The sequence below is a fragment of the Zingiber officinale genome, unplaced genomic scaffold, assembly GCF_018446385.1.
Source record: "Zingiber officinale cultivar Zhangliang unplaced genomic scaffold, Zo_v1.1 ctg106, whole genome shotgun sequence".
In the NCBI taxonomy this organism is placed as follows: domain Eukaryota; kingdom Viridiplantae; phylum Streptophyta; class Magnoliopsida; order Zingiberales; family Zingiberaceae; genus Zingiber; species Zingiber officinale.
The window spans coordinates 29,504-48,115 of NW_024589809.1; the positions used below are offsets into that span (position 1 = coordinate 29,504).

Here is an 18,612-nt window from a genome sequence, read left to right on the forward strand (position 1 = left end):
CTTTATCAGTGGGTAGAAATGTGAGTAGCTCTCTGTGGGTCGAAAATCTGTGTCGCGAACAAGATCCCGAAGATCGTATCATATAATATAATTTCGCCTTTTTTTGGTGTCCCCACCACTAGAAATTAAAAATACGATTCCGTCCTTATCTTGATGCCTTAAGGGGTGAAAAATTATGTTTTTTTACCCCAAGTTTTATCACCGAGTTTCAATTCAATCCCTATAGTTTGAGAAATAATAATTTATTGTCTTTTCGCACTTGCATTTGTAGAAATGCACTCTCTTTCTCTCCATTCGTATGGTAAACATGGATCGACTCAATCAATAATAGCACTATGTGTAAGCTAAGCTAAATGGATTTTAAGAGTTTTTATAAAGAAAATAAAAAATATATAATATAAATTTAATATCCTTTACTTTGTTTAAGCAACACTACTACTGAATCATTCTTAACCTTCAACTTTAGATCATAAGTCAAATGAATGAATGCAAATTTTAATTAAACGATAATATTTATTTTGTAATCTAAATTATAAAATTTCATTAATTTTTTATAGTCCAAATTATATTATATTATAAATTTAAAACTAAACTAAATAAAATAATTAACCTTATGTAATCCTGATTATATTACAAAATAAATTATACTCTACTAAATCTAACATTAAAGAAAAAGTGATAAAATTTAACTCAACTCTCAAGCCTTTCCGTAGAAGTAAACAGGTCTATCTTTAAAATTATAAGAGTGAATGTGGAAATTATGATAACTTTTAGAGACCAATGCAAAGCTTTCCGCTAAATATAATGAGATTTATTAGGGGCAAAATACAATAATTTCGCCTCGATTTAATCTCAAGAGATCGAGGCGGAGGAGCGATGAAGAGGCCTTCGATCGAGGTTTCCGGCGGTGGCAGCGGCGAACTTCTCCTCGACGAGGATAACAACAAGAGGTCCAGATCCGGCGGCGTGTACATCGAAGCGGTGGCTCCGGAGGAAGAGGGACCGCCAGCCGTGGCGGAGCTCGGGGAGGACCTGGTGCTCGAGGTCCTGAAGCGGGCGGACGCGTGGACTTTGGGGAAGGCCGCGTGCGTGAGCCGGAGGTGGCGGAGGCTGGCGGAGGACGAGGGGCTCTGGGAGGCGGTGTGCACTCGCGACTGGGTCAAGGTGCCCTGCGGCAAGCAGCAGCTCCGATCGGTGGTGCTCGCGCTCGGAGGATTTCGCCGCCTTCACTCGCTTTACATCCTCCCATTCCTCGCCCCCTCCGCCCGCCGGCCTGGCTCCGGTTCCCTCGCGCTCGCCCTCCAGCCGCCAGTGTCTGGGCGGTCGCGCCATCAGCCCCGGTGGGGCAAGGACGAGGTCCAGCTCTCGCTGTCTCTCCTCTCCATCGGTTTCTTTGAGAAGATGAATCCCAACAACAGCACTCGCCGCCTCGGCGGCGGGTGACGCTGGATAATAGACCAGCAAATCCAGTCGCCGCCGGCCCCGCCGTCGCTTCCTCCATAAACCCCTCCCACTACTTTCCATTGTCTTAGGCTCTTAGCCTCTGTTATTGCTCTAAAAATCCAATTTTTATCAGTTGCTGCTGCTGCTGTGTTAAAAGTGCTACCTTCTTCAGAGTAAATGTAAATCTTTCAGCAAGAAATTTTGGATTGTCTGCTTTTGTTTTCTTTGCTTCGATTCATGGACAACGCCTGGGCTCAGACTTCAGAGGAATAAGAATTGTTGAGCATCGGGATTTGGTGAACGCTTGTTCTTGAGACGAAGACGCCAGAATTTTTCTGGAAAGGGTTAGGGCCAAAGAAAGCCCGCAAGGTGTTTGTTTTGGGGCATTGCGTAGTATGCTATGGATGCAGCTTGGTTGCTTTTCCTTTTCAAGTAATTTTTTATTCGTTTTAAAGTCATTTTCCATTCCTATCCTTCACTTGTCGTATCTGCTCGACTCCCATGAGGACTAAATTCCAGGCAAAAATTTAATTTGGTTTTTAAAATATTTTAATTTGGTTTAAAGTGTTACAGAACTTAGGGCATCTCCAATCTTCTCCATAAATAGAGTTTTTTTATATTTTTTATATATCACAGAAAAAAGGAAAAAAATCAGGCTTTTCACCCTATAAAAAAAATCATCCTATAATTTGTGTATGAGCTCCACGTTTAAAAATTCATATATCTTTTGAAAAATTGATCACTCTTATGTCACATCAGTGCACCTAAAAAAATTTGTAGGTTTGATTTTTTTAATACTTAATACTAAAATCCTAAACGACTTAATCGAAAATAAAATAATCAAACAACGAAAAAAAATCTGCCACTACAGACATGATATAAAAAAAAAATCTACTACTGCACAATCACATATGAGTTTGCAGGTAATATGACATTATATATATACCCTTGAAAATCATATTTATAAAAATAATCAAACTAAATGAGTTTGCAGGTAATATGACATTATGTATATACCCTTGAAAATCATATTTATAAAAATAATCAAACTAAATGAGTTTGCAGGTAATATGACATTATGTATATACCCTTGAAAATCATATTTATAAAAATAATCAAACTAATGATGTAAAAGAAACTTTAGGAAATATAAATAAATATCTTAGTAAATAATTATCAAGACTATAAATTTCTCACATATACAACCCAAGATCTCTTGTCTAATAGATTTACACACGAACATAAACTAAAGGTTTTTTTTTCTTTTTGACAATTACAAACTTTAAGACAACTAAATAGACATTTATGTATAATACCTAAGAGATCATCAACATCAACTAATATTGTTACTTGTCAATTATAAAAATTTATAGATATTGAACAAAATTTAGACACATTTTTAAATGAATAATTAAATATCATTAATCCAAGAATGATATATAATCAAGGATTATTATCTTTTTGTACAGCACTGTATAGACATCATAGAACACAATCATTTCATTTACCAGATGGAGGGGAAGAACGATTTACACTTATGACTGAAGAATCAGCACAAACACTTTTTCAACGAAAACATAATTACATTCATTTAGGACTAATTGTGTTTGGTCTTAGAGAACTTACTAGAAAAAGCAAAAGAGCTAAGTATTTATAGTCCTTTACGACTCAAGATTTTCAGATAATGATAAAGTCGTTATTGGACTTATTGAAGTCGATATGAATAGTAATTTAGGAATTATATATTTTGTTCAAACTTCAATATAACTATTCCAGACTTTATAGAACATATTAAAATCTCAGTTCAAACTAGAGGATATGAAAACTTTCAAAGGCATAATATTCAAATAGACATAATTTTTCTAATAAAAATAATGACCAATATTAATAATAGTTTTAAAGTTTAAATTACTAATATTATTGAAATCCATACTACAAAAGGAATTTATTTCCTCAAACCTAAAAACTCTTCATCTAATCTACTTGTCGGATTGAACTAGACTCTTAATATGGAATTAAGTACTAAATCACAAACTTTACAACCAAAGGAATCTATTAGTTATAAAGATAGACATGGTAGTTCCATAGTAAGATTTCATAATTACAAACCCTTAATATCACAAGAAGAGGATCATAAAGATAATCAAATTAATATGAACTTAATGAACATAGAATACAATAGACAGTCAAATCATACAAGCCAGAATAATGAGGCTAACTATTTATTTTATGATGACTTAAATGAATATGTTTACATCTCATTCGAAATAGCCACCTATTTCACTGAAGAAGATTTAACAAAATTAGAAAATTTTTAACCTTTTATACCATAAATTAGAACTTGACTGAATGTTATATTTTAATGAAGACCATAATATAATTGCTAAAAAGAAAAATTACTTCTCAACCGTAAACCTAATGAATCCAGCTGAATCTATAGCATTAGTAATTTCAGACCACAATTATCTTGAATTTTCTATGAGAATTATGGATTATGGAGAAGCACATCCTCCAAGAACAAAGATTACTTTGTATACTAATGTTAGGGTTCAATCAAAATCTCACATTGAAAAGATTTGATAAAGATCATGGGGTTAAAAGGATGGATGATATCTCCATTGGCATGAGACATTTTTGAGGAGAGCCCAAGAGCAAAACCATGAGGGCCTAAGCCCAAAGTGGACAATATCATGCCATTGTGGAGATATGTGGACATCCTTTGAGTACAACAAATGGTACCAGAGTCATGGTCCAGACTAGATGCCATGCGGGTGCGACTTTGAACGAAGTTGAGGGTGGGCCCGGAGTAAGTCAGGGTGATCGGATGTTTGCGAGGAGGTCCGAAGCAGATCAGAGTAACTGAATGCTCGTGGCGAGGCTCGAAGTAGATCAGGGTGACCGGATATTCTTAGGGAACCCGGAATAGGTCAAGGTGACCAGATGCTTGCGGGGATGTCTGGAGCAGGTTAGAGTGATCATATACTTGCGGGGAGACAAGTAGGTCAGGGTGATTGAATGCTCGCAGGGAGGGCTAAAGCAGGTTAAGGTGACTGGATGCTCGCGGATAGACCCGAAGCAAGTCAAGATTGACCGGATGCAGCTGCTTACCGAGAGGTCCGAAATAGGTCAGGATGACTGGATGCTTGTGGGAAAGGTTCTGAAGCATGTCAGGGTGACATGATACTCGCGAGGATCGCGGGGAGGCCTAAGCAGGTCAGGGTGACCAGATGCTCGCGGGAAGGCCCGAACCATAATAGTAATTGTGGTTCTTCGTTTGAGGAGAGGATTGTTGGGGTTCAATCAAAGTCTCACATTGGAAAGATTTGATAAAGATCATGGGGTTAAAAGGATGGATGATATCTCCATTGACATGAGATATTTTGGGGATGATATCTCCATTGACATGAGGGGTAATAACATGCCATTGTGAAGATATATGGATATCTTTTTACACAACAACTAATAACAATCCTTTGTTGCGAACAATAGGAAAAAGAAGACCACATAAAATTATTTACTTTAGTAAAAATTTAGTCTTACTAAATATTAGAGAATGTGATAATCCACAACTTCATGATACCTATTTAAAATGGTAGATAGTCTTTGTGAAAAGAGATTATCAAGACAGGCATAAACTAGATATAGAAATAGGTGAAGCCATGATAAAAGTAAGAGAAAATTACTTAGGTGATGTTGCTAGAGCAGCATGGGAAGCCTATAAAACCACTTATCCCGAGGAAGTAACAAGGATTGCTTCACAAGGAAATAACATACTTAATTTTTGCTCTACAATTTATGGTTATTTATTGCGAGAGATGTTGATATAAGATTAAACATACAACAAAGAGAAACAATGCTAGATTTAGAACAATTGCAGCTCTTTAGTTGGAATTGGATTAAACATTTTTGTAATAAATTCTTAGCATTAACAGCAGTCTCAGGAAACTATTGTAACCCAGAATTAGAAAAATGACTCATTAGCAAACTTCTAGGAGATTTAGGAAAATAAATACATAAAGCCTGGATAGATATGAAAGTAGCATCATAATATGATAATATTGGAATAAGAATTCAACACATTATTTCCATACTTAAAGAAAAATATACCCACATTCATATATAAAATCAACTTAAAAACCCAACAATATGTATTTTGTAGCCAGATATATATGTTGGTGCGGTTAGCACGAACGGTCTAACTCAAGTTTTGATGGATGACAAAGTAGGTTAAGTTAGTTTAGTTGTGATCTAACACTCTGATTGAGTGTGCAGGAGAAGTCCAGATAGGTCGACGGGTTGACCTGATATATGACATGAAGACCAACTAGGTTGACGGGCTAACCTGATAGCTAGCACGAAGACAAGCTAGGTCGACGGGCTGACCTCTTAGTTGGCATGAAGTCCAGTTAGGTCGGCGGGCTGATCTGATAGCTGCATGAAGTCCAGTTAGGTCGACGGACTGACCTGATAGCTGGCACGAAGTCCAGCTAGGTCGACGGGCTAACCTTATAGCTGACACTAAGTCCAAACGGGTCAACAGACTGACCAGACATCTAGCAGGTAAGTTAAGGTAAGTCACTGGAGGGGAGTGACTTGTTGAGAACGCGTTCCCCGTTTGAGGGAACAGTATGCGTCGATCCAACTTAGAACAATTTCGAAAATCTAAGTTGAGATCGTGACTAGATTCTGGTCTCTATGAGACGGAATCTAATTACTACTCTTTTATTATATTTGTGCTAACTTTTGTTTTGTAGGGTAGTATAACTTTTATTTTACCTCAGACTAATATTTTCTTGCAGGAGGACTTTCTAGAAGATGGTGGTTCGGGCGCTCGAAATCGATCCGGGCGCCCGGAAGGCAAAGACTTATCGCATCGCAACATGGAGCACGCTGGTTGGCCGGACCTACGTCATGGTCCGGGCGCCCGGAAGGGATCCGAGTGCTCGGAGCATCCTATATAAGAAGGTCTCGCCCTGGAGCAAAATACAACAACGTCTTCCAACGACTGCTCTACTGCGTTGTGCTTCTGCGACTTTGCAAAACTTCTTTGACAACGTACTGCTAAAAGTTTTCTTTCCTTTATTTGTTGTCGGTATTCTCTCTTTTAAGTTATTATACTTGCATTTGTAACCTTCTGCGAACTGCTAGTGAATTACCTAACGAAAGCACTTGACGACTACGGGCCTTGGAGTAAGAGTCGACGAAGACTCCGAACCAAGTAAAACTGGTTCATGTCACATTGTCTTTTCATTTGTTTCCGCTGCGTACTAAATCTCGCTACGAATTTTTCGATCGCTATTCCCTTCCCCCCCCCTCTAGCGACTTTCATGGAAATAGGTACATGTATAAAACTGATTCGAGAGTAAATACTCTCAAACCAAATGTCAAAACATACATCATAACTTGGAATTTATCTTCTACAGTCGAGGTAAATCCCTTGACCATCACACATTTCACTTACATGATATGCATTCAATGCAACTCACTCCATCTCAAACATAAAACAAAGTCAATCCAAACACCAATCACACACTACACAATATCACACAACACCATGACATGCATCACAAAAGAGAATCAAACAATGACATCAAACAGAATCAAAGTGTGGAGCAAGTGATATTCGATCATGGCAAAGCACGGGCATGAGCAATTGCATGATTAGTGGCTTCAAAACACGAACAACAGCACATCCATCCACAGATGCAAGCAAAAGCTCCTGCACACCTTGGATTGAAAAAAACGATGAACTCCAAATAGAAAGCATCCCGTCATAGGTTATCGTTCCACTTTTAGCAAGTGGTCAGCTATCAACGGATTTATCATGTCTTTACTGCGAGCCGTTTATTGCGGACTAGATCAGTCTTTTTTGGTAGACCTATGCACTCTCCTGAGCTTTTTGGCAAAACCCCAGCCATCAACGGATTTGGTATTGTCCTTACTGCGAACCATTTACTGCGGACTAGATAGATTATTATGGTGGATCTATTCACCCTCCTGGATTTTTTGGCAAAGCCTCGACCATCAACGGATTTGACACTGACCCTCCTGGATCTATTACTGCGGAGTTGTTTGCTGCGGACTAGATAGATCAATTATGGTGGATCTATTCACTATCGTCTCCCATGTCCCTAACACACATCCTCTCACAAGGCAAGATTTTGACTCTCACCACCAATCACAAGACATGCACAAGTCAACAATTTGACTTGCTTACATGCACTCAAGTTCTCAACGTAACTTGCATATACACACACAAGCCTTAAAGGCTACAACACCATAGACAGTATATGAATCTTCAAAAACACAAACAGGAGCTGAAGCTTCAAAACCATGAACTTCCAAACCACGGACAACAGATGTGGTCTTAAAACCACGGACATCATGGGCAGCAACAAAAACACAAACATCAAACTCTTCACAGGCAACAACCACTTCAACTTTTGTATAAGTCCACAAATCGATAAACATGAATTTGAATTTTCCACAACATCTTATCGATATCAAAAACCATTTCTTCAAAGCGATATTTGTTGCGAGCTTCCCACAGAACATATATCATACTAGAAACTCCAAGATACCGAGCTTTCATTTTTCGACTTGCACCTTTGTAGTGTTGACCAAGAATGTGAAATAGCTCTACCACTGAGTTAATTTCATGATTTATCTCTAGCCAACCTCTCACCTTGTTCCAAAGAGCATATGGATAGGGTACTTAAAGAACAAGTGACCATTCGACTCATCTTGACCTTAGCAAAACACACATGTCTTGTTTTCCTCATATGACAATCTATTGGTTGTTTGTAGCCTCCCATGGGCAAATAACCAAAGAATGAAGCTGTGCTTCGGCATAATCTCCGACCTCCAAACCAATGATGCCCATGCCATTTCAGGACCTCTCGGCATAAAGAAATCATATGCATTTGCAGTCTCATTTTTCCCCGTCGCAAACCACTCAACCATCAATCTGTTCGCCTCTTTACTTCCACTTGTAGCCCCTTGGATTTTGTTCCGAATAACCACAAGACTTTTGATAAACGAAGAGTCCGAGGCTTTGATCTCCCATTGCCAAAAATTGACCCCTTTGAGATAATAATGGTGCACCCATCTTACCCATAGCGAATTCACATTAGTTTGGATCTGTCACGCCCCGGAGGAGTCCCTGTCCGAAGAAATTTCGACAGCATCTCTCCTGTACGGCGGACAATCTGAAACTTTCTACATAGCCACATACCTCAGCCACATGCGGCTGGAATAATAACAGAAATAAACAAACATATATATATAACCATCACACGCAGTTAATAATAAACACACTGTAACAATGAACATATGACTCAAAAACAACCCTACTCAATTACACTCGTAAATCTCAAAATCCGACGATAAGATTAACTTACCTCTTCTGCCGTCCAGGCAGGCATGTAGTAGAACAAATCCAAAACATACAAAAAAATCCATCGATCATATGAATCCATACAATATCCAAATCCTCAAATAGAATAAGTCTAACACAGTCTAAATAAGAAACCCAAAAGATAAATACAGCTTGAGATCTGCAGGGACTAGCAACTGGAACTCTCTCCTGACAGCATTAACCTGAAAAATAACAACAATGGAGGCGGGGTGAGTCCAACACTCAGCAGGTACAATGGATATGCAAAGTAAAGAAATAACACCTAGTACTAATCATGCGTACAGTCTCCTGACAAAAATAAAGATAAATGCAAACCGAAGTAGACAGGAGAGAATCTGTACTAACCAGGACCCGGTATAAGGACAAATAGTCTGAAAGGTATAGAAGACCTGTATGCATGTCAAACATAGGTATCCAAACAATATGCAGCATATAAATGCAGCAAACACAATCACAAAAAAAAAAATGCATCATGCATATGATGCCAATGTCATGGTCACCCCTGACGCCAGTCAGCCAACTCACAACAAAAGTGGGACCGAGTGGGTAGGGCTGTGACGACCGTGCACTCTGCATCACTACCCCTGATGAGTGACCGAGTGGACGGGATGCTGTTGGAGTACACACGTACTCCTATCCCAAATCATAAATGGGGGAGCGCAATGCTCTCAACTCCCGGTACGCTATGACGGGGAGGGATCTCTAACGTGCTACACGCTGCGTCACACTACCCATGAGCGGATCAACGGAGCACCGGAAGAGTCAAACTGACGTGCTACCACGTTGTGTCACGCTACCCATGAGCGTCACAACGGAGCACCGAACAGTGATGAAAACTGACAAAGTGCTCGACAATAATGGAGCAATCTCTCACACAACATGCAATCATGCGAATGGTGTATGTCACTAAGCATGGTAATATGCTAAATCAATCTCTGGACATATGATAATGTGCACCAAAGTAAATAAATCATATCAAGGTATACTGATCACATAAGGTATCAAACCTAGGTCCTAACATGGTAAAACATGGTTATATCACTACCCATGAGCATGTGAAATCAGATAGGTATCAACCCGAAATGCAAACAATAATCAATCAAGCAGGGAACCTGTATCGGGCAGTGATTAACCGAAACAAATAAGAAAACACAATTAATGTAATTTGTTAATTTCATTACTAAGCATATCAAAGACAATAAGTCAAAAGTACCCGCCTCCGTAAATAGAAAGGTCCAATCTGACTCCGAGATACTCGTCTCGCGTCAAGGTCCTGTATATTAAACATAAGGTCTAGTTTAGCTAAATTTAATTATAAGCAAAATAGCTAAACCAAAGTATTTTCCTTCAAGAACCCTAATTAAATTGAACTCAAAATCAATTAGGATTAACTCCATTAACCCTAACCATTCCACTACTCGATTTCAATTGAAACCTACACAAGCCTCTGGATTCCGGCGATCTAGGGCACAGATGAACCTCGGCGTCGGTAGTGCTCGGCTAACCAGTCGGTGCAAGAGGGAAGCGAGCGGCGTCGGCTATGGCACTGTGGTGGCAGCCGGCGCTAGGCTGTGGAGGCGGAACAGCGGTGGCGTGCGTGGGGAGATCGGAGAGATGCGAGAGGAAGGAGGTGTCTGCGATAAGCCACCGGCACTAAAGATCACCACTGCGCGGGCCGAGGGGCGACGATGGCTAGGGCAATGGGTGCGGCGGTGCTACTCGGGTCGGCGGCGCGCTGCAGACCTAGTTTCATGCGGAAGAAATCTCGAGAGAGAAGAGAATGAAGAGGAAGTGGGTGGCGGCGAGGAAGAAACCGCTGGGCCGGCGGTTAGGGCAAGGATGAAGAGAAGGCTTGGCGTCGGCGCGAGTTCGGCAGGGAGGAGTGAACGGCGACAACCAAAAAACCAAAGAAAAAAGAAAATAAATAAAGAAAAAGGAATTAAGAAATTTAACTTTTCCTCTTTTAAATAGGGTAGCCAAAATTGGCTTTTTCGGACCCCATTTTGTCCCCGTTAACTCGTCCATACGAGCTCTGAAAAATTTCCGAAAAATTTCCAAAAATTTCGGAAAATTCCCTTATTAATTTTCGCCTATTTTCCGGTATTTTACAAGATCTCCCATAGTGTCTTGCTAAGAAGAGCCTCATTCCATGCATGAAGGTCGTGAAGTCCATAACCACCCTCATGTTTCGAAAGATATAAAGTAGCCCAAGAAATAGGAGGATGCTTTGAAGACCACACAAATGCACGAGATATTGTTTTGATCTTATCAATGACACCGCCAGGAATGGGGAGATAGAAAGTCAATAACACTCCACTCTTTGAAGCACCGTCTTCACCAACTTCAAGCGCCTCGCATAAGATAAGGTATGCTTTGGTCAAGAATTAATCTTCTTTGTAATAGAATCAAGTAATCGCCATAGTTTGCAATCCGTAACTTCTCCGCCGCTAGTGGAATCCCAAGTACCGGAATGGAAATGCTCCTTCTTGGAACCCAATAATTTGGAGTAGTCAGTCCTTCATTCTATCATCAATCCCCGCCATATACATATGAGACTTCAATGAATTAGCCCGAAGACCTGTTTCGTTGCCAAAAACCTCTAAACAATCTGCCAATACTTTTATTGAGGACTCATTCGCCCGTGCAAACAACATCAAATCATCGGCATATGCAAGATGTGTGATGCCGACCTCTTTACACATAGGATGAAAATAAAAAGAAGGCATCAAGGAAGCGACTTGTAACCTGCGTGATAATACTTCTATGCACAAATCAAAAAGTAGAGGCGATAGGGGATCACCTTGCCTTAAACCTCGACGCCCACTAAAAAAACCATAGATACCACCATTTAGGGAAATAAAGTAAGAGGTCGTAGTTACACACTTCCTAATCCATCCGCAATATTGTTGGGGAAAACCAAAACCAACAAGAGCCTCCATAAGAAATTCCTAATCTACTATCAAAAGCTTTCTGCAAATCAACCTTGATCATACATCTCGGGGATATTATTTTGCGCACATACTTCTGTAGCAACTCCTGAGTGAGATTAATGTTGTCACCAATAGAACACCCTTTCACAAAAGCAGCTTGCGCCGGATCCAACAAGTCCCCCAATACTCCTGCTAATACCTTTGCAATGACCTTGTAGAACACATTGCAACAGGAGATAGGCCGGTAATATGTAACTCTCGGGGCATGGTTTGCCTTTGGCGCCAAGGATATCAATGAGTGGTTCCACCGTTTGAGGAGCTCACCACTCAGAAAAAACTCTTGAACAGCTGCAATAAAATCTGATATAATAATATCCCAAAATGAAGTGAAAAATTTCGCTCCATATCCATCCGGACCTGGTGCCTTGTCGCTCCCGATATCATATAAGGCTGCTTTAATTTCCTCCACCTCCACTGGCTTTATTAAGTCCTCAGATTGACCAAGAGTGAGTTTTCTTCCAGGAAGTCCACCGCTGTCCATAGGGTTACACGCCACCTTTTGTCCAAATAAATCATGAAAGAAGCCCACAAATTCATCTGCCACTTCACCCAAGCTTGATGTTTGCTCCCCATTATACTTTGTGAGTGTAATAATTGCATTTCTCTTATTATTCCATTTCACCACATCATGGAAGAATTTAGTACACTTGTCAGAGCTTCTTAAGTAACATTCTTCGCACGTTGATGATAAAACTGTTTCTCCGCCTCCGTAAGTAGAGTGACCTTCCTCCATATATGATCATAGTCAACGGGAATTGTTCCTCATGCTAGGACCCTTTCTGTATCTCTTCTAAATTTGCATTTGCTCTTCTCGCCTTCTCTGAAATGTGCCCAAAATGATTTTTATTTAACTCCTTCAACCTACTCTTCAAATGGGTCAACTTTGCTTTAAGAATAAATTGAGCATTCCCAATAGCCGACGTCGACCAAGAGTCCAACACAAGCTCGGTGAAACCTTCTTTGAGTTACATATTAAGAAACTTGAAAGGTCGGTTTGGAGGTTGATCTTTCGCTAGAGAATGCACGATGGTACAAGAGTGGTCCGAAAGATACTCGTGCGTCGTAAACTCCGCATAATCATCAAAATCTGCCAATAACCATAAAGAATTCACCAAAGCTCTATTAAATTTACAAGAAATCGTACCATTGCTCCAAGTGAGCCGACATCCAATGGAGCGAAGATCCACCAAACCGCAAACTTGAGTAAAAATTTGGAAATCCCGTATTTCATAATTGGTGACTGGAGAGCCCCCTAGTATATCCAATGTCGATATAATAAAATTAAAGTCATCAAGAATCAACCATGGTTCCGAAATGGACTCCCCAAGATCTGTAAGAGTCTCCCATAACGATCTTCGAGCAACAATGGAGTGAAGGTCATAAACAAATGTCACTAAGAAATCCCTCCCGGTAACCCGACATCGAACCCGACAATGAATGAATTGTTCGGATATCGAGAGAACATTCATATCAACTCTGTGTGCATCTTAAAGAAGCGGTAATGATTAGACATATCAAAATTATGAACATGACTCATACCTGAAAACCGCCAATGCATAATAGGATCAAGAGAATTGCCGTCCAACTTCGTCTCCAGTAATGTCATCACTTGAATATTTTTCTGTTTGAGGAGGTGGTGCACCCCCCATGTTTTAGGGACTTGTGAAAGCTTTTAATGTTCCATGCAGCTACCTTCATTTTACACCTCCCGATCGGGCTGCTCGGCCCCGTATTTGTCGTCCAATCTGTGGGGGCACTGTATTGTCAATCACTTCCTTGTTCTTCCCTTTATTACATATGGAATCAACCTAAGAAGATGCTAAAGAAGAAGACCCCAGTATCGCAGATATAGCCGGAGTTGATTTTGCCGAGGATCGATTTGCATCACTACTAGCCGTTTGGGACTGATGATCCACTAAAGAGGAAGAGGCCTCCTTGCTACTCGAAACCTCTGGTATAGCAGACAACTCCTCTTTTGCACTCGGCACCTCTACATGATGTATGTGCTGCGCACCTACGTCTTCATCATCTAAGAGAGGTTCAATCGCCACGGGCCTAGGACTCTGCATCACTACAATTGCCAATTCATTCTGTGTTGCCGGTTCCTTCACATTTTGCGGTTGTTGGTTGGTTTGCCTTGCTCGACTTTTGTATCTCGGTTGCGATCTCCTTCTCCCCCAGTGACTCGCTGATTTGGACCTCGACCTTCCTCCACAAGGCACGTTCATATTTGATTGAGATGCACCCCGACAGTCTTCTTTTCGATGACCAATCTTCTTACAAACTTCACAATATTCAGACAACAGTTCATAAACAATCCTGAGATCAACCTGGGCTCCAGTAGGTAACGTGATTGGAACTTCATAAATTCTATCCCCAATGATCGAAACCTCCACCAAGAGACGAGCATACTCCAACCGCTCCCTTGATCACGTCAAGTTATTTGTGTATAGAGGCTTCCCTATCTCTGACCCAATCATACTCAGTACTTTCTATGACCAACAATCTGGTGATAACCCATGGATTTGAATCCAAGCTGGAACTAGTCGGCCATCCTCATGGAAGAGAAAACACTTTGGCATAATCTTCAAGAAGATGGGGACTCCAAAAGTAAAATAAGGGCCACCTTGCAAAACACTATCCCGATCCTCTTTTGTATCAAAATGGTAGACCACCCACCCACTTTTGTGCATAAAAAATTTGTAGGGAACCCTTCATTGATTGACAATTGCATAGACTCCATTTATTCCCGGATGTTGACCCATGAAACAACCAACAAGACAAAAACCCATGGTGTCTTCAATGTCATTGATATTATCAAAATCAAACGATAGCCTCTCACCTTTAGCTTCATATTGCTCCAGAGACACATCTAATGTTGGCTTCCGATTGTTTCTGAATAAGTTAGCCCAAGTCTTATTCTTTTGCGTCGCCTGTGCCGGTTGGGTAGGTGGAACAACATCCGAGGACCCATCCTTCTTATTATCACCATCTTTAGCCGCCGGTATTGGATCCGGCAGCACTCCCTCCGTTGGTGCAGCCTCCTTCACGTTGGTAGGCTCACCAACAACCTCCTTCACATTGCTACCTTGTTCATCCACCTCAGCACCTTCTTTGGGATTAGAAGCATGATCATCAAAAACGTCCTTCACAGCTTGGTCCACCTCACCAATTCGAGTGTCCACTTCAACCTCTTGCTCCACTTGAGGAAATTCATTGGCTGCCAAGTTGACCGTTTCAATGTGGCTAAATCTTTGCTCTTCATACGAGCCCATTTGCAATTCACGTGCTTGACTCAAGGGAGAGTATTTCAACCTCTTGGCCCCTCTCTAGCGACTTTCATGATCCAACAAGTGGTATCAAACCAGATACTACTCTGAATTGGTGCAACCACTAATCGAACAAGAGAGATTCTTTTTAAAAGAAAAATAGATATTGTTTGTGTTTAAAATGATATAAAGACTAGGTAGAATCCTCTGATCCGTAAATTATGAATCAGAAGATGATCCATTATTTATAATTAGTGGATTATGATGGATTTTATTTATTTAAGTGATGAGATTTATCAAAATGGATTAATTTATAAAGTGAATGATCATTAGTAATTTGTGGATAAAAGGATCCGTGCTGTGTAAAGACCAGTTCTTAGGAAAAAAAACCAAAAAATAATGTCAGCAAAATTTAGAAGACTGTAAACGGTTAAACATGTAATTTTTTTAAACAACGAACCTGTCAATCTGGATTCGAAATATCGAACCGGTCAAAGGTTTCAAAAACAAAAAACTTGCCCACAATTGTGTACGGATTTTTGACACGATTTGCAAAAAGAAAAAAACAAATCAATTTGCATTAACTAGAATCAGCATTGCGACGTAGTGACGTAGTGTCCACGAGAAGGCAGGTGCAACTTTCCTCTCCCACTCATCATCAAGAAAGATTTTGGTTGGAATTTGAAAAATCCGTTCGATGATCTTCCTTCAAACACCAATAACGTACCTCATTTTGATCAATTCCTTTCAAACTACTGATCAGTTACAGTTCCAGTTCCAGCAATATTTATATATATTTTACTTTTTCATACATAAAATACACTTGATTAATCGAGTTTCACTCGTGCAGAGATTGCCTGTAGATATAATTGATAACGAGTTATTTCTTTGGAGGTTCATGCAGCATGTTATACGACACGTATCGCGACGGCGCTCCGTTGGCCGGAGATCTCCGCTGCGGCGGCCAACTCGGGTACCACTTCCACGGTTCCCACTTGTCCAACCGACACGGCACGTGGAGGAAGGGCGGCGGGCAGTGTGGCTTCGGTGTCCACAGGAACCTCAGGCACTCCTCCCACGGCCGTTGATCCGGCAGCCACTTGATGCAGTTCATCCTCACGTCGATCACCCCCACCGCCGACTGGTTCTTTATCAGCTCCCAGCACGCGGGGCCCAGCGAGGTGAAGTAGTTCCCGGACAGCGACAAATTCGCCAAATTGCCCTCCCCTGTTTTCGCCAGCAGGCACACCGCGTCCGGCACCTCGCCGTAGAGCAGGTTCCTGGCGAGGTTGAGCTGCTCCACCTTGCGCAGGCACCCGAACGCCCAAGGGATCTTCCCGGTGAGGTAGTTATCCCCGGCGTCGAACACGGTGATGTTCCCCAGAAGCCCGATCTCGACAGGGAGGCAGCCTGAGAGTTTGTTTCCCAAGAAGAGAACCTCCAGCAAGGTGTTCGACATATTGCCGATGGAGCGTGGGATCGGGCCGGTGAAGCCGTTGTAGGCCAGCGTGAGGTACGCCACCGGTGAGCTCCCGAGGGTCTCCGGGAGCGGCTGGTTGAAGAGGTTGTTATTGAGGAAGAAGGCGTCGAGGCCGAGGGAGAAGATGGCGGGGGCGACGGTGCCGACGAAGCGGTTGAAGCGGATGTCGAGGAAGGAAAGATTGGCGAGAGGGAGGAGGTCGGCGGGGAAGGCGCCGGAGTGGTCGTTGTTGCTGAGGTCGAGCTGGTAGAGAAAGGGGAGGCCGGTGAGGTCGGGAACCGGCCCGGAGAAGTTGTTGGAGTTAGCATGAAAGAGCGCGAGGTCTGGGAGCTGGTCGAGGAAGCCGACGAGGGTGGGGGCGCATAGGCGAAAGCCGTTGAAGTCGACGGAGGCGATGGTGGGCGTCTCCGGCGAGTTGGGGGGCGCCTCGCAGTAGAAGCCTTGGTAAGTGGCGCAGGGACGGAAGCCGACCCAGGAGGCCGTCACGTTCTGGGGGTCGCAGGTGATGGTGAGCTTGAAGAGCTGGATGACGAGGTAGGCGAGGTACTGCTTGCGATTGAGGAACAAGTCCGGGTCCGGGTTGAGGATGGAGGCCGAAGGCGCCGGCGCCGGAGCTTCGCATCCGCACTGAGGAGGTTGAGCATGCGACGGGAGGAGGAGGAAGGGAGAGAGCAGGGCGAGCCACAGCAGCAGGTCACTTAATGTAATGCGGTAGGTGGCCATGGCGTGCCTGCCAAGTGTTCGGCACAATGCGGCTGATGGTGGAGGCGGCGATATGATGGCGCAGGCAGTGCAGGAAGACTACTAATTTATAGCGCGGTGAGTAATGATTATCGGACGCGATTTCTACGGAGGCTCCATAGATTCTTGCACCAAATGGCCACTGCAGAACTTTCAGTAGACTTAATCAGCAACACAGGTAAAAGTTGGAACTGCCGTTCTCTCTTTCCATGGCCGTGCATCTCAAGCTACACGAGCTAGGAGTTGACCAGAAATAACAAGGCAAAGCATGCGAGGATGGGTGGCTAGTGAGGTCCTACTCACAAAGGTCTTGTCTCCATCTTTCCAATAGTGGCATTTGGATTGGCAGATGAATATACAAATAAGCTTCTGTCTTTCTATTGCGGCCTTGCTTTTTCCTCACAATTCGCATTCGGTGGGCTGCCTTTTGGTGCGTTTACATTTGCATTGTTAAGCTAGACTATACTTGATCAACAGGTTGCACTATGCTTGGAATGTGGAATGTGGAATGTGGACTGTGGAGGGGGTGCCTTAAGTTTCTGGTCCATGAGCACAACGTCTGTGTTGTGGAAGCGAGTGGTTTAGTGGTGGACTCCCCAGGCCACCAACCGCTGCAACTAATCCAGTTACTTGGCTACTGCATATTTATATATTTATGGAGGTGAGAATCATGCGGAAGCATAGCTACAGCCCACTTGAGAAAATTATTATTATTATTATTATTATTATTATTATGATTGACTTAAAAAAATATTCAATAGCATTTGAATGTTTTTTTAATGATAATTTTTTTATGCATCTATATCAATTTTCCTAAATAGAATTTTAAAAAATATTTACATTAATTATCTTATTTATTTCTTAAATTTAAATTTTATAAATAATATTTTTTTAGATATTAAAGAAAAAAATAATAAAAAATAAAGATAGGATAAATTATGGAAAATTTGATGTATTATGTAGTGAAAAATGAATATCTAAATTTAATCAAATATTTTTTCTATTCTAAATTTAAAATTTTGAAATATATATATATATATAATTTAAGGGTTTATATTTATAATAATTCTTACTATTTTATTAAAAATCTTCCCCCTTTACTAACTAACTTTGGTGAAGCCTAAAATGAATTTACGTTAATATCCTTTTTTCTATTCACACTAAAAATAATTCCAAAGTTTATTAGTAATTTCACAAGCGCAACAATCAGTAATCTAAAGTTCGAGACTCAACTGCGGCATATTATTATGAATTTTTCTCTGGTTGTTTTAT

General features: G+C 41.3%; 2 protein-coding genes across 2 annotated transcripts; one reads left to right on the forward strand and one right to left on the reverse strand.

The window, feature by feature from the left end:
• The first annotated feature begins 827 nt into the window (after positions 1–827).
• Positions 828–1,666, forward strand: LOC122035786 (F-box protein GID2-like). The gene has a single exon (XM_042594891.1). It carries the CDS (start codon positions 877–879, stop codon positions 1,441–1,443), a length of 567 nt encoding a protein of 188 aa, XP_042450825.1. The 5' UTR covers positions 828–876; the 3' UTR covers positions 1,444–1,666.
• A 14,154-nt stretch (positions 1,667–15,820) lies between these two features.
• On the reverse strand, positions 15,821–17,395 carry LOC122035783 (uncharacterized protein At4g06744-like). The gene has a single exon (XM_042594888.1). It carries the CDS (start codon positions 17,320–17,322, stop codon positions 16,000–16,002), a length of 1,323 nt encoding a protein of 440 aa, XP_042450822.1. The 5' UTR covers positions 17,323–17,395; the 3' UTR covers positions 15,821–15,999.
• Between the last annotated feature and the right edge of the window lie 1,217 nt (positions 17,396–18,612).